The sequence below is a fragment of the Pogona vitticeps genome, chromosome 10 (assembly GCF_051106095.1).
Source record: "Pogona vitticeps strain Pit_001003342236 chromosome 10, PviZW2.1, whole genome shotgun sequence".
Classification (NCBI taxonomy): domain Eukaryota; kingdom Metazoa; phylum Chordata; class Lepidosauria; order Squamata; family Agamidae; genus Pogona; species Pogona vitticeps.
This window is the reverse complement of record NC_135792.1, coordinates 14,304,710-14,318,669: the sequence shown is the minus strand read 5'-3', so window position 1 is coordinate 14,318,669 and position 13,960 is coordinate 14,304,710. Positions and strand designations below refer to the sequence as shown.

General features: G+C 39.9%; 1 protein-coding gene across 2 annotated transcripts in view; it reads left to right on the top strand.

Annotated features, from left to right (window-relative positions):
* The window catches only part of SLC7A10 (solute carrier family 7 member 10), a 116,990-nt gene that overhangs the window by 78,901 nt on the left and 24,129 nt on the right, over nt 1-13,960 (top strand). For both annotated transcript variants that reach the window (XM_078380359.1, XM_078380357.1), the window contains exon 2: nt 10,296-10,500. In XM_078380359.1, coding sequence (XP_078236485.1) covers nt 10,296-10,500 — 205 coding nt within the window. The remainder of the gene's footprint in view (nt 1-10,295; nt 10,501-13,960) is intronic.

Below are 13,960 nucleotides of genomic sequence, written 5' to 3'. Positions count from 1 at the left end.
AAGAGAGTTGCGCGTTGGTGGATCCACTAGAATGGACTGCCGTGGTCTTTCCATGGGGACAAGGTCCCTCAAAGAAGGTTATTCGTCCAGAGTCTACCTTCAACAGTCCACGACTGGAGGGGGAATTGGGCCAGAAACCCCTGCTGTAGGGACAATTTGTGCCATCCGGAGTGCTCCTATGAGGAAGAACGCTTTGGGCCAGCCCCACAATGAATCTTAATTCTAAACCAGAATTATTGTCCCCACAGTATGGACAGTTACCTGATGTTTGTTTGTTTGAACCTATAGAAGTTGTTATTGTTAAACCAAATAAAAAGTTTAATGTTCAAGAAGAGACTCAGTTGTCATTTCTCGCCAAAAAGGAGGAACTGCTCCAACTCTTTAATGACCCTGATCATAGGCTTTAATATTAGTATATTGAATTAATGTTTTATTTATTATAAAATATTATTAAACAACACCTTAAATTTCGTATTTAAAACTTCGTGAAAGTTTTATAGTATTGTGGACCTAATCCCTCTAATCCTGGAGTGTTATTTTTAATTTTTTAAAATCTCTTCTATCTCTTCTTCTGAAGTCAGTTGTTCTATCTTTTCTCTATCCATAGCTGAAATTTTACTCCCTGTATTCCTCTCTATGTAAGATTTAATTTTATCCTCTGATATTTTTTCACTTTTGTATAATTTATAAAAGAAATTTCTAAAAGTGTTCTTTCTTTCACTTTACATTCTTTTCCCATTCCCATTTTTAATTACTCCTGTTATATTTTTAACATTTTTTTACTTGAGTAGCTCTGGCCAACATTTTTTAGCTTTATAAATTCATAATATTGTCTATTCGGGTATATTAAGTTTCTTTCAACTCTTTCAATTTCAATATCCTCTAACTCTTTCCTTCTAGCTTTTATTTCTGCTAGGGGTTTGACCTGTCTATCCATGATAAATTTCTTCTCTAATTCTTTTATCTCTTCTTCCAACTTTATATGTGCTTCTTTTTGTCGTTTTAAATTATACACTTTCTTAATACTTTGCTGTCTTACTAGTATCTTCATTTTATCCCATATTACACTTCCTTTTTTTCTTCCTCTCCTGTTAATCTCCCTTACTTCTTTCAGTTCCTTCTCCACTTTACAGTGGTGCCTTGCTTAGCGACATTAATCTGTACAGCAAAAATCTCTGCTAAGCGATTTCGTCGCTAAGCGATATTTAAAAGCCCATAGAAACGCATTAAAACCTGTTTAATGTGTTCCTATGGGCTAAAAACTGACCTTAAAGTGAAGATCCTCCATACGGCGACCATTTTTGCTGCCTCTTAAGTGAGGAATCTGTGCGAAAACACAGCGGGTGGCCATTTTGTTTACCCAGTAGCCATTTTGGAACTGCTGATCAGGTGTTAAAAAATCATCACTTTGCGATGATCGGTAAGCAAAAGAGGTAACCGATCATCACAAAGGGAAATTCCCCCATAGGGAACATTGCAAAGCGATCATTAAGCGAGGCACCACTGTATATTTTAAAATATAAATACAGATGTCCAGTTCTTTGCTATAATCAACCGTGCCACTGTCACCATAATAACAATTAATTCTTTTTCTTCACAGCTTAATTGGTTCTTTCTAACAATATCCAGCAAAGCAATGTTTGAAGACATTTGTACATCCTTACCCAATATATCATTTATCTCTTTAAAAATTTGTGACCATTCCTTTTTTTCTCTTCACAAGACCACCACATATGAAAATAAGTCCCCTTTTCTTTTTTACATCCCTGGCATAAAGATGATACAGTTTCATTTAATAAATCCATTTTAACAGGCATTAGGTACCATCTCCATGCAGTTTTATAACAGTGTTCCTTGACCCTTATCAACATATTTTTCATTATTCTTCTATTCCACATTCTATTCCAATTTCCCCCCTTGATGCCCTTAACTAGATAATTTTGCCTAACTTCTTTTAGAGCTGTTGTTTTAAGTTCTGCCTGTACTAACATCTTATATATTACACTTACGGTACCCCTACTATTTTCACAGGATTCAAATGTATCTCTTTTTTCTATTATTTCCTTAAATGTTGTCAATTATCTTCCCTCTCCTTGCTTACCCTTCCATTCATTGGTCCATTTATCCAACTGCAATAAATTTAGCCACTATATCTCTCCTCCTAATATATCTCTTATATGCTCCCTATTGTACATTCTCTTTGATCATTTTTTTTTTTATAAGTCTGTTCTCAAAGTATTATTTATTTTATTTGCGAAGGCTTTAACGGCCGGGATCTAATGGTTGCTGTGGGTTTTTTGGGCTGTCCTCTGAAGATGCTGGCCACAGAGACTGGCGAAACGTTAGGAAGAACAACCTTCAGAACATGGCCAAAGAGCCCGAAAAACCCACAACAACTATTATTTATTTTCTTCAAATTATCAGGGAAATTCTTTAGCTCTACCACCTGACACAGTGGGGAGATTGCTGGACATATTATTTTACTGTATTCTTTCCAACTTTCCAAAAATAGTAATTGTAAGGGGAACATTCATTTCTTTAATTACATCTTTAGTTTTTTTCTTTATAAAAATATTCCCATTGGATCCCTACTAGAAAGTTCTCATTCTGTCCCAATTCAATTTTTATTATTCACTATAATATCTGGGATATGGCACAACTCGTTTGCTATATACTACATTTTAATATTGGGTAAACCTAATCCTCCTTCCTTTTGTGATGTGTACCATAATTTTTATTTAATCTTGGTCTCTTATTTCCATTACAATGCTCATTAATCATTACATGCCATAAATTTAACTCCTTATCAGTAATTCTGAAAGGTAACATCCAAAATAGGAAATTTTCTTGGGTATAATTTTCATTTTATATAACACAATTTTACCAAACTATGAGAGTTTTAATCTTTAAAATTCTTTTATTTGCTCCCTAAATTTTTTGTTCAATAAGTCAAAATTCATTTTAATGATATCCGGGAAATTCCATGTTAGATTTATACCTAAGTGTTTAATTGAATTATTCAACTTACCCCCAAATTTAACTTTTCTCCTTAGTCTAATAATTTAACAATATACATTCTGATTTGTCCCAGTTAACATTTAATCCAGTTGCTTCCTCAAATGTCTTTAGATGGGATTTAAGTCTCCCTATAGTTTCTAGTGGGTCCTTAATAATTAATAACATTCCCTCAGCAAATAAATCTATCTTGTTTTCTTCTTGATATCCTATACCGCTTATATCTTGACCTTCTCTTCTTGTGTTTGCTAATAGAAATAAAACTAAGCCAAAGGCTTACTGTTTGGTGCCAGCTACTTCACTTTTTCTCCTTCATGAATTGCTGCCTTGTCATGGCAAATGGGCTTGAGTAATTCAGAGAAGCTATGGGCTATGTGTGCAGGGCCACCCAAGATGGACAGGTCATAGTGGAGGGTTCTGACTAAACACGATCCACCTGGAGAAGGAACTGGCAAGCCACTACAGTATCTTTGCTAAGAAAACTCAATGGACAGAAACAAAAGGCTACAAGATGTGACCCTGGAAGATTTCTGACCCTCAGGTCGAAAGGCGTCCAGCATGCTACTGAGGAAGAGCCAAGGACAAGGACAAGTAGCTCCAGAGCTAATGAAGTGGTTGGGCCAAAGTCGAAAGGACGCTCAGCTGTGGACGTTCCTGGAAGTGAAAGGAAAGTCCAATGCTGCAAAGAAAAATACTGCATAGGAACCTGGAATGTAAGATCTATGAACCTTGGGAAGCTGGAGGTGGTCAAACAGGAGATGGCAAGAATAAACATCAACATCCTGGGCATCAGTGAACTAAAATGGACAGGAATGGGGTGAATTCAATTCAGATGAGTATCATATCTACTATTGTGGGCAAGAATCCCGTAGAAGGAATGGAGTAGCCCTCGTAGTCAACAAAAGAGTGGGAAAAGCTGTAATGGGATATAATCTCAAAAATGATAGAATGATGTCAATATGAATCCAAGGCAGACCTTTCAACATCACAATAATCCAAGTTTATTCACCAACCACCAATGCTGAAGAGGCTGAAATTGAACAATTTTATGAAGATTTACAACACCTTCTAGAACTGACACCAAAGAAGGATGTTCTTCTCATTCTAGGGGACTGGAATGCTAAAAGCAGGGAGTCAAGAGAGAAAAGGAACAACAGGGAAGTTTAGCCTTGGAGTTCAAAACGAAGCAGGGCAAAGGCTAATTGAGTTTTGTCAAGAGAACAAGCTGGTCATCACAAACACTCTTTTCCAACAACACAAGAGGCGACTCTATACAGTGGACCCTTGACTTACAGACGGCTTGACTTACAGACTTTTTGAGTTACAGACTTCTCTGGCCGCAAAATTTAGGTTTGACTTGCAGACTGAGATTTGACTTACAGACCAGAAAAAAACCAAAATGGAACAAAAACGGCCTGTTACGGGATTAATCGGTTTTCAATGCACTGTAGGTCAATGGAGACTTGACTTACAGACTTTTTGACTTGAGAACCGCCTTCCAATACGGATTAAGTTCTCAAGTCAAGACCCCACTGTACATGGAAACCACTAGATGGGCAAGTAGGAAAAACCACTGGCTACTCAAGTATAATCTAAAGCAAATCCCTTATGAATACACAGTGGAAGTGAAGAACAGATTTAAGGAACTAGATTTGGTGGACAGAATGCCTGAAGAACTTTGGATAGAGGCTTGTAACACCGTACAGGAGGCAGCAAGAAAAACCATCCCAAAGAAAAGGAAATGCAAGTGGCTGTCCAACGAGGCCTTAGGAATAGCAGAGAGAAGAAGGGAAACAAAATGCAAGGGAGATAGGGAAAGTTACAGAAAATTGAATGCAGACTTCCAAAGAATAGCAAGGTGAGACAAGAGGGCCTTCTTAAATGAACAATGCAAAGAAATAGAGGAGAATAACAGAAAAGGGAAAACCAGAGATCTGTTCAGGAAAATTGGAGATAGTAGAGGAACATTTTGTGCAAAGATGGACATGATAAAGGACAAAAATGGGCGGGACCTAACAGAAGGAGAAGACATCAAGAAGAGGTGGCAAGAATACACAGAGGAATTATACCAGAAAGATTTGGATGTCCCGGACAACCTAGATATTGTGGGCCTTAGAAAGCATGGCTAACAACAAGGCCAGTGGAGGTGATGGCATTCCAGTTGAACTATTTAAAATCTTAAAAGATGATACTTAAAATCTTAAAAGGTGCTACAGTCAATATGCCAGCAAGTTTGGAAAACTCAGCAGTGGCCAGAGGCTTGGAAAGTCTTCATCCCAATCCCAAAGAAGGGCAGTGCCAAAGAATGCCTCAGCTACCGTACAATTGCACTCATTTCAAATGTCAGCAAGATTATGCTCAAAATCCTACAAGGTATGCTTCAGCAGTATGTGGACCGAGAACTCCCAGAAGTACATGCTGGATTTCGAAAGGGCATAAGAACTAGAAACCAAATTGCTAACATACACTGGATTATGGAGAAAGCCAGAGAGTTCCAGAAAAACATCTACTTATGTTTCATTGACTACGCAAAAGCCTTTGACTGTGTTGACCACAGCAAACTATGGCAAGTTCTTAAAGAAATGGGAGTGCCTGACCACCTTATCTATCTCCTGAGAAATCTATACGTGGGACAGGAAGCAACAGTTAGAACTGGATGTGGAACAACTGATTGGTTCAAAATTGGGAAAGGAGTATGACAAGGCTGTATATTGTTTCCCTGCTTATTTAACTTATATGCAGAATACATCATGCGAAAGGCCGGACTGGAGGAATCCCAAGGCGGAATTAAGATTGCCGGAAGAAATATCAACAACCTCCGATATGCAGATGATACTACTCTGATGGCAGAAAGTGAGGAGGAATTAAAGAACCTCTTAATGACGGTGAAAGAGGAGACTGCAAAAAACGGTCTGAAGCTCAACATCAAAAAAACTAAGATAATGGCCACTGGTCCCATCACCTCCTGGCAAATAGAAGGGGAAGATATGGAGGCAGTGACAGATTATACCTTCTTGGTCTCCATGATCACTGCAGATGGAGACAGCAGCCACAAAATTAAAAGACACTTGCTTTTTGGGAGGAAAGCGATGTCAAACTTAGACAGCATCTTAAAAAGCAGAGACATCACCTTGCCAACAAAGGTCCACATAGTCAAAGCTATGGTTTTTCCAGTAGCAATGTATGAAAGTGGGAGCTGGACCATAAAGAAGGTTGACTGCTGAAGAACTGATGCTTTTGAATTGTGGTGCTGGAGGAGACTCTTGAGAGGACAAGATGGTTGGACAGTGTCATCAAAGTGACCAACATGAATTTGACAAAACTCTGGGAGACAGTGGAAGACAGGAGGCGTCTCTGGTCCATGGGGTCACGAAGAGTTGGACACGACTTAACGACTAAACAACAACAAACTTCACTTTTTTAAAAAATGTAGTAACAACGATCATACTTCATTCTTAAAACGGTCACACAATCTTGCTGTTTTCCCTCAACTACCCTATACAGCCTGCCACTTCACACATTGTATCTGCTGAGAAACATTTTGAATTCTCGAAATAATAACTGACATTTTAAAAAATTGTATTACTTCTGGTAATTCTGAGCTAGGATCCAACATCCCCTACACCCATAACCATTTCAGCTGTTTTAGAGGGAGGGCAACGTTTGAAGGTGGGAAGGAAATTTATCGCAGCACAAAACTTCTTCCCGAGTGCAGCGGGTGCCATTCCCTCCCCCCGAGTCCTCTGCCACAGACAGTATCTGCAGAGTAGTACTATATTTGCCACTATGTTTGCCTCTGTGCCTGAGTGTAATGTGGAGTACACATGTAACAAGAGCAAACTGGTGGCACTCTTCGAAGAAGTGAGAAAACCGGAGCAGTGAGTAGCCACACTTAAGGCTATAAAGGAGAATGTGTTTGGCCACAGCATCAGGGAGGCTTTAAACTGAATTAGAGGGGGAGGGAAACACAAGGATAGAGTTAAAGACAGATGAAGATGACACACAATTAAGAGGAATGGACTAAATAGTTCTAATGAGGGTCAATAATAACATTAACATTAACAGTCATATTCATAAAAATGCACAGAGAAAAGCAGGTCACAAATCACACAATCTCCATTGTCTATACACTAATGCCAGGAGTATGGAAAACAAACAAGAAGAACTGGAAATTGTAGTTCAGGAGGATAAATATGACCTGATGGGAATAACTGCAACTCCGATCGAGCCACTCTTCGACCTGGCAGGGAGGCTTGTCGTCCCGCCTCCTGCCAGGAGTGGCAAGCCGATCGCAAGCACCAGAGTGATAAGAAGTATCTTTTTTTTAATTATTGTTATTATTATTAATAAGTTACAATCCTCTAGTCACATAACAAAAAAGAAAAAAGTAATAATTACCTATAAATACAGTTACGCTTCCAATAATTTTCTTACTTATAGTATACAGTACTAATAAAATAGATTGATAGGAAGTATCACGGAGCCGGCGGCAGCGGCAGAATTCTGAGTGGATTTGTGCAGAGGTATTTGTACAGTATACGAATTCAAATACCCCCATCTCTAATCTTGATATTTGTTGAGAGGCAAATTCTGCCAAGTATGGCCCTTCCAAGAAGTTCCTGGCTTGTGTGGCTGATCATTTTATCCTACAAAAAGTGGAGAAAGAAACTAGAGGACTAGCTATCCTGGACTTGATTCTAACCAATAGAGATGACTTGGTGGAGGAAGTGGATGTAAGGGGAACTCTGGGCGAGAGTGACTAGAAGGGGGCTAATATTGCCCCTACCTTCAAAGAGGAACCTGGGAACTACAGACCAGTCAGTCTGATGTCAATTCCAGGGAAAATTCTGGAAGGGATTATAAAGTGGTCACTGTGCAAGCACCTACGTAGAAAACAATGCACTAATAAATAGAAGCCAACACAGATTTGTCAGGAACAAATCCTGCCAGACTAACCTGATCTCAGTTGTTGATTGAGTAACCTCCCTTATAGACTAAGAGAATGTGGTAGACATAGTGTATCTTGACTTCAGGAAAGCTTTTAACAAAGTGACCCATGATATTCTGATTAGCAAATTAACTAGGTATGGTCTGGATAGAACAACTATCAGGTAGATACACAGTTGGCTACAGAATTGTACTCAGAGGGTGATGATTAATGGCACTTTTTCAAACTGGGCGGAAGTAACAAGTAGGGTACCCCAGGGCTCACTACTGGGCCCAGTGCTCTTCAACATTTTAATAACCTTGATCAGGGGGTGCAATGAATGCTTATCAAATCTGCAGATGACACAAAATTGGGTAGAATAGCTAATATGCTGGAAGAAGAAACAACAATCAAAATGATCTTGATAGGTTGGAACCCTGGGCTGGAAACAACAGAATGAAATTCAGCAAGGATAAGTGCAAAGTATTACACCCAGGAAAAAGAAACAAAACAGGAGATACCAGGCTTACCAATACTACAAGTGAGAAAAAGACATTGGAATCATCATAGATCACAAACTGAATATAAGCCAACAGTGTGATGTGGCTACAAAAAGACACAAATGCTATTTTAGGATGCATTAACAGAAGTATAGTCTCCAAATCCCATGACGTACTAGTTCTCCTCTATTGGACATTGGTTAGGCCTCATCTTGAGTTATGTGTCCAGTTCTGGACACCACACGTCAAGAAGGATGCTGGCAAATTGGAGCAAGTTCAGAGGAGGACAATATGGATGACCAGGGGGCTGGAAACCAAGCCTTATAAAGAAAGACTGAAAAAGCTGGGAATGATATGATAACATTTCATATACTTGAAAGGCTGTCATGTAGAAGAGGGGCAAGATCTGTTCTTGATTAGAGTGCAGGACACGCAACAATAGGCTCAAGTTACAGGAAAACAGATTTTGACTAAATGTCAGGAAAAACTTCCTAACTGTTAGAGCAGTACAACATTGGAACCAATTACTTTAAGAGGTGGTGAGTGCTCCAACACTGGAGGCATTCAAGAGAAACTTAAGACAACCACCTGACAGATATCCTTCGATTTGTATTCCTGCATTGAGCAGGAGATTGGACTCGATGGCCTTATAGGCCCCTTCCAACGTCATGATTCTGTGATTCTCTGATATAAAACTGAGGCTTTGTCACCACAACCATGGCTTTAGGGGTTCAAGAGAGAAGTGGTGGTTTCTTCTGATGACTACCATTTCCCATCAGAAAGTCCCTATCAGAATATTGTGCCACCATCCTATATTGTTTCTCCGATGAATTTTGGGGGAGGAAGAAATGATGTGCCTCCCAAAGAGTTCACGGTGTGCTCACCTCCAAATCCTCTCCTTAACTTCAGAATCTTATGAGGAGTTGGTCTGTAGTGCTCATGAAATTCATAGGAAAAACTCCCTCATGAAAATATTTCAGCTGAGTCTTAATAAGGACTGTTCGCAAGCCATTAACTTTTATAAACTTTTCAATGAAATGAACCAAATTGTTGTTCATGTGATTTGGAATTTCTGGGAGTGGTAGAATGGCACCTGTACAAGTTAGAGATGCCAAACTCACTGTGAATCTTCAGCTGTCTCTCCTCCCCACCTCCTTTATGTTTGGATTTGGGACATCTAAGTTATAGCACCCCAAAGCAGGTTCCCCCAGGAAAGTGCTCTTTAGCAGCTGGCCATGAAGTGTATGAATTGACTATGTTGATAATAGTTTGCCATTTTCTTTCATTCTGGGCAGGCGTGTTTCTTCAAAGTGCCAAAAAAAAGAACCATGAAACAGCCTGATGTATGGACGTTTTTTGCTTTGTTGTTTGTTTCGTGTAGGTGTGACCATTTAGCAGATATTTGCAGATGGCAGCAGTCTCCATGGCATTCTTTCTCCCAGCTGTTTCTATTCTTCTAACCCAGTCCCCCTGAAAGCAGAGGTTGCTTGTCACCGAGTTTAATACCTATCCTACAGCCCTAAGCTTGCCTGTTACCCTCTGGTGCTGTGGAGGCTAGTGTTGAAATAAGACTGAATTGCCAATCTGGTCCACTGGTTTATGGGCAGTCATCTTCCCCTTTGTCTCAGGCACCAGATCTCTTCCCTCTGGTTTTAACTGAAGCTATAATAATTTTTTTTTCAGTAAATGGAGGAATTATGAAATCAAAAATAAAAACATTATGCCACAGTGGTGTATGACTGTAAGGTGCTATTAATGGAGAAGGGAGTCAATTATGACAAAGTCATTTTAGGAAGTGAAAGGAGAAGTTGTATATTAAACTTAGCTTTTTCTCCAAATATTCTTTCTTACAGGTAACATCATTGGCTCTGGCATCTTTATTTCACCAAAAGGAGTATTAGAGCACACGGGATCAGTGGGACTTGCTCTCATAATTTGGGTGCTTGGAGGAGGGATCTCAGCCCTTGGCTCCTTGTGTTATGCTGAGTTAGGCGTTACCATTCCTAAATCGGGCGGGGATTATTCCTACGTCACTGAGATTTTTGGTGAACTAGCTGGGTAAGTGCCATTTTAAAAATATAATAATGAAGTGCATTTATGTCATGTTTTTTGAGAATTAAAAACATTGCAGGTAGATATTTTACCTCATTAATCTTGAAAATATTCCTGCAAGGTAGATCTAATTGCTTCCCATTCTCCCAGATTTCTTCATTTGGAGGCGAAAGCATGCATGTTTTATAGAGAAGAACCATGCTCTCCCATAAAAGCTTTCTTGGCTTCTGACATCTTCAAAGGAAACTCTCAGACTTATACCCCTTACAGGCATGGCTAGTCAGGACACAAGAGGTGACCTTCTGACTTTCCAGTCTTAGGAATTCTCTTTAAAGGGTAGCTTTTTTTGTTTTTCATCCACCGGCAGGCAAAGACTGTTAATGATAGGACATTTTGGAACTGAGTAACTCATTTAGTCACACATCAGACTTGAGGGCCTGTATCTCTGGAGGTTTTTTTTTCTTACTTACCAAGCAGTGGTATAATTACAAGATGCGGGGGGGGGGGGGGGAGATACCAAAGCACTGTAAGACCACCACCAGCCACAAAGCAAGAAAAACAGTAATTTCACAACTTTAAAAAGTTGACTTCTGAATATTTATTCTCTAATTTTTAAAATATGCTTTTAAATATTTTTTCATCAGCAATAGAAATGTTTTCATCTTACTTTGGCCAGGAAGGAGTTAAAAGGTTCTCCTCCTGAGAGTCATTTAATGTGGAACTGGCTGGCAGGGTCAAAGTTCAGATCTCCCTTCCCCCTTTCAACCTTGAAACTATGATCATGTTTAGAATGTTCCTGCTGATAAAAAAAAGCCAGAAAGTCAGAATTTCCCACCTCTCAAATTACTTTTTTCAAAGTCAGTGTTACTACCCTCACAGCCACCTGATTTCTGCATTCCTTCCGATTTGTTGTTGTTGTTGTTAATAAGCAGCTGAGACTAACCCTTCTCCTTCAAAATGAGCAAGTTTGGTCTTTTAAGTGTATCTGATTTTTAAAAAAATCTACAGATAGAAAAGATCACTGGTGTGTGTGGGGGGGCAGGAATAAAACAGTTTTACTTGTTAAAAAGCCATAACATGAAAACTGTTTGCCCAAACACCCCCAAATTTGGCATAGAGCATTGTTGCACTCTCCTATAGCAATAGCAGAGCATACCTTGGTTTCACTTGCTCATCTACTTGGAGGGATGAAGGGTGTCTGTGCACAGTATCTCAGTTTATTTAGGAAGTGATGATCATTTGAACTTGGATACTTGTCTACTTTGATAAGGCTGCCTCTCCAGTTCTTAGACCAAGAGGCTTTCTCCTCATCTTGCCATCTTGGGCAAGACAAATACTTGCCTCATAGGGTTGTTGTGAAAATAACATTGGGGAGGAAGAAATTATGTAGTCTGCCCTTAACTCCCTGGAGTTATGCTAAAACATACCATAGCATGAAATAGGCTTTGGTGGCTTCTGATGGCTATTGTAGACTTTTTAAAATATCACAATTCTCAACCTTCTTTAAAACATAATTCCAAAAAACCCTTGAACCCTTCAAACCAGGGGTCCTGAACCCCTGGCCTGCGGACTGGTCCGGATCTGTGGCCTTGCCAGGACCAGGCCGCGGAGACAAATCTCCTGCCCCCCCCCACATGCACAGATGCATGCATGCCCCCTCCCACACATGCATGTCCCCTTGCACAGTCCCTCCCATGAACGCACAGCCCCTCCTGCGCACACACAGCCCCTCCCACGCACATACAAACCCTTCCACGCATGCACTGCCCCTCCCATGACCCCTCCCACGCACGCATGGCACCCCCACCCCACATGGACACACACACACCGCCCCCCTACCTGTGGAGGCAAAATGGTTGGGGACCACTGCTTTAAACAATTGAGATGCATGGTTGAAAATGCATGTGCTGTGCCACTGAGGAGCATCTTCCAGCCCACACACAGTCAGGTACCTCATGCTCTTTCTACAATATTTGATTCAGTTCCATAATATTTTCTCTTGCCCAATTCTTATTCACATCAACAAGGCATAAGCAGCAGTTCTCGATGATATAAACTTCCAAACACATCATTTCACTTTTAGAGGTAAGCATATTAGTTTGATTTGTAACTGACTGAGCTAACAGGAGTGCCAGTCCTGGATTGCTGATGCAGTGTGTAACTGACTAGAGTGCAACTGCATACAGATAGGATTTTTGCCCTTATGTCAGGTCTGGCAGATAAAGAAGGTGAACGCATATATTTTTAAGGCACAAGAAGACAGATTGTATTGAAGCATACCATATAATTTAATATGCTCAAAGGCAAAACCAAAGGAACTTTTCTCCCTCCAACACTTGCTAATTTCTGGAGCCAGGCAGAACATTTAAAGGAAGATGTACAAATACAAACATTTCCATATTGTTCCAAAAAATCCAGATGATGTTATGGAGGCATTGACTCCATCGTTTGACCAGCAGTAACTCAACCAGGAGATCATGGGACACAGTTTTTTTTCTTTATAGGGCTATTTATTATTGAGACAATACAAATAGATTGTGTATTTTGTTTTTTTAAGAGCCATGTGACAAACCCAGACCTACCGGGATATGCCACAGTTTCACTAAGCTGCCACCAACCATTCCCTATAAGAAGTCACACAGACCAGGGATGGATTTTTAACAAATAAAAGAACAAGGTTTATTTAAATAACACACAGGGAAAATAAAATGATCAGGTGAATAAGATACAGTAACGTGGCTTAGTCTCAATCATACATACACCAGTTTGGTTCACACAGAACGCATTTAACTAAAGCACAGACCCTGAACCTATCAGTTCTGGCTAACCCTACAGACACCTGAACCTATCAGGTTGGTACTGACTGACACACAGTAGTACCCTGTCTGACACACAGACTCCCACACCAGCTTCTTCTCTCAGCTCTCCTCCAGCTTCTTCTCCAGCTTCTCTCCCAGCTTCTCCTTCTACTAAACTGCTCCACACAGGATCCACATATATATACAGTACAGCCCCTCCTCCTGATGTCCCGCCTTCCACTCCCCCTAGGATGGAACTTTCCCTCCAAACCCATGACAGACAGGTAACATCAGTGCTGTATGTAACACCTCCCCTCTTTATAAGTTGTTTTGTAGGGGGAAAGCTAAGGTGCTTTTCACCAAAAAACAACCTGGACCCAAAACATACAAAAACAGTCATATAATAACATACAATACCATACTTACTTATACTTACACTCTATTAGGCATTTAAACATTTACCATTTACAATACATCAAGTTACCTTTATTCATACAAACCAACATGTTTAATAAACAGACACATTTGACTTTTTGTCATCAAGATATATACATAGTCCATGTTTCTTTCGCCGTCTTCATTCTTCAGGTCTTCTTGACAAGGCGTCAGCAACACAGTTCACTGACCCTCTGACCACCTTCACTTCAAAGTCATAGTCTTGCAGGTTT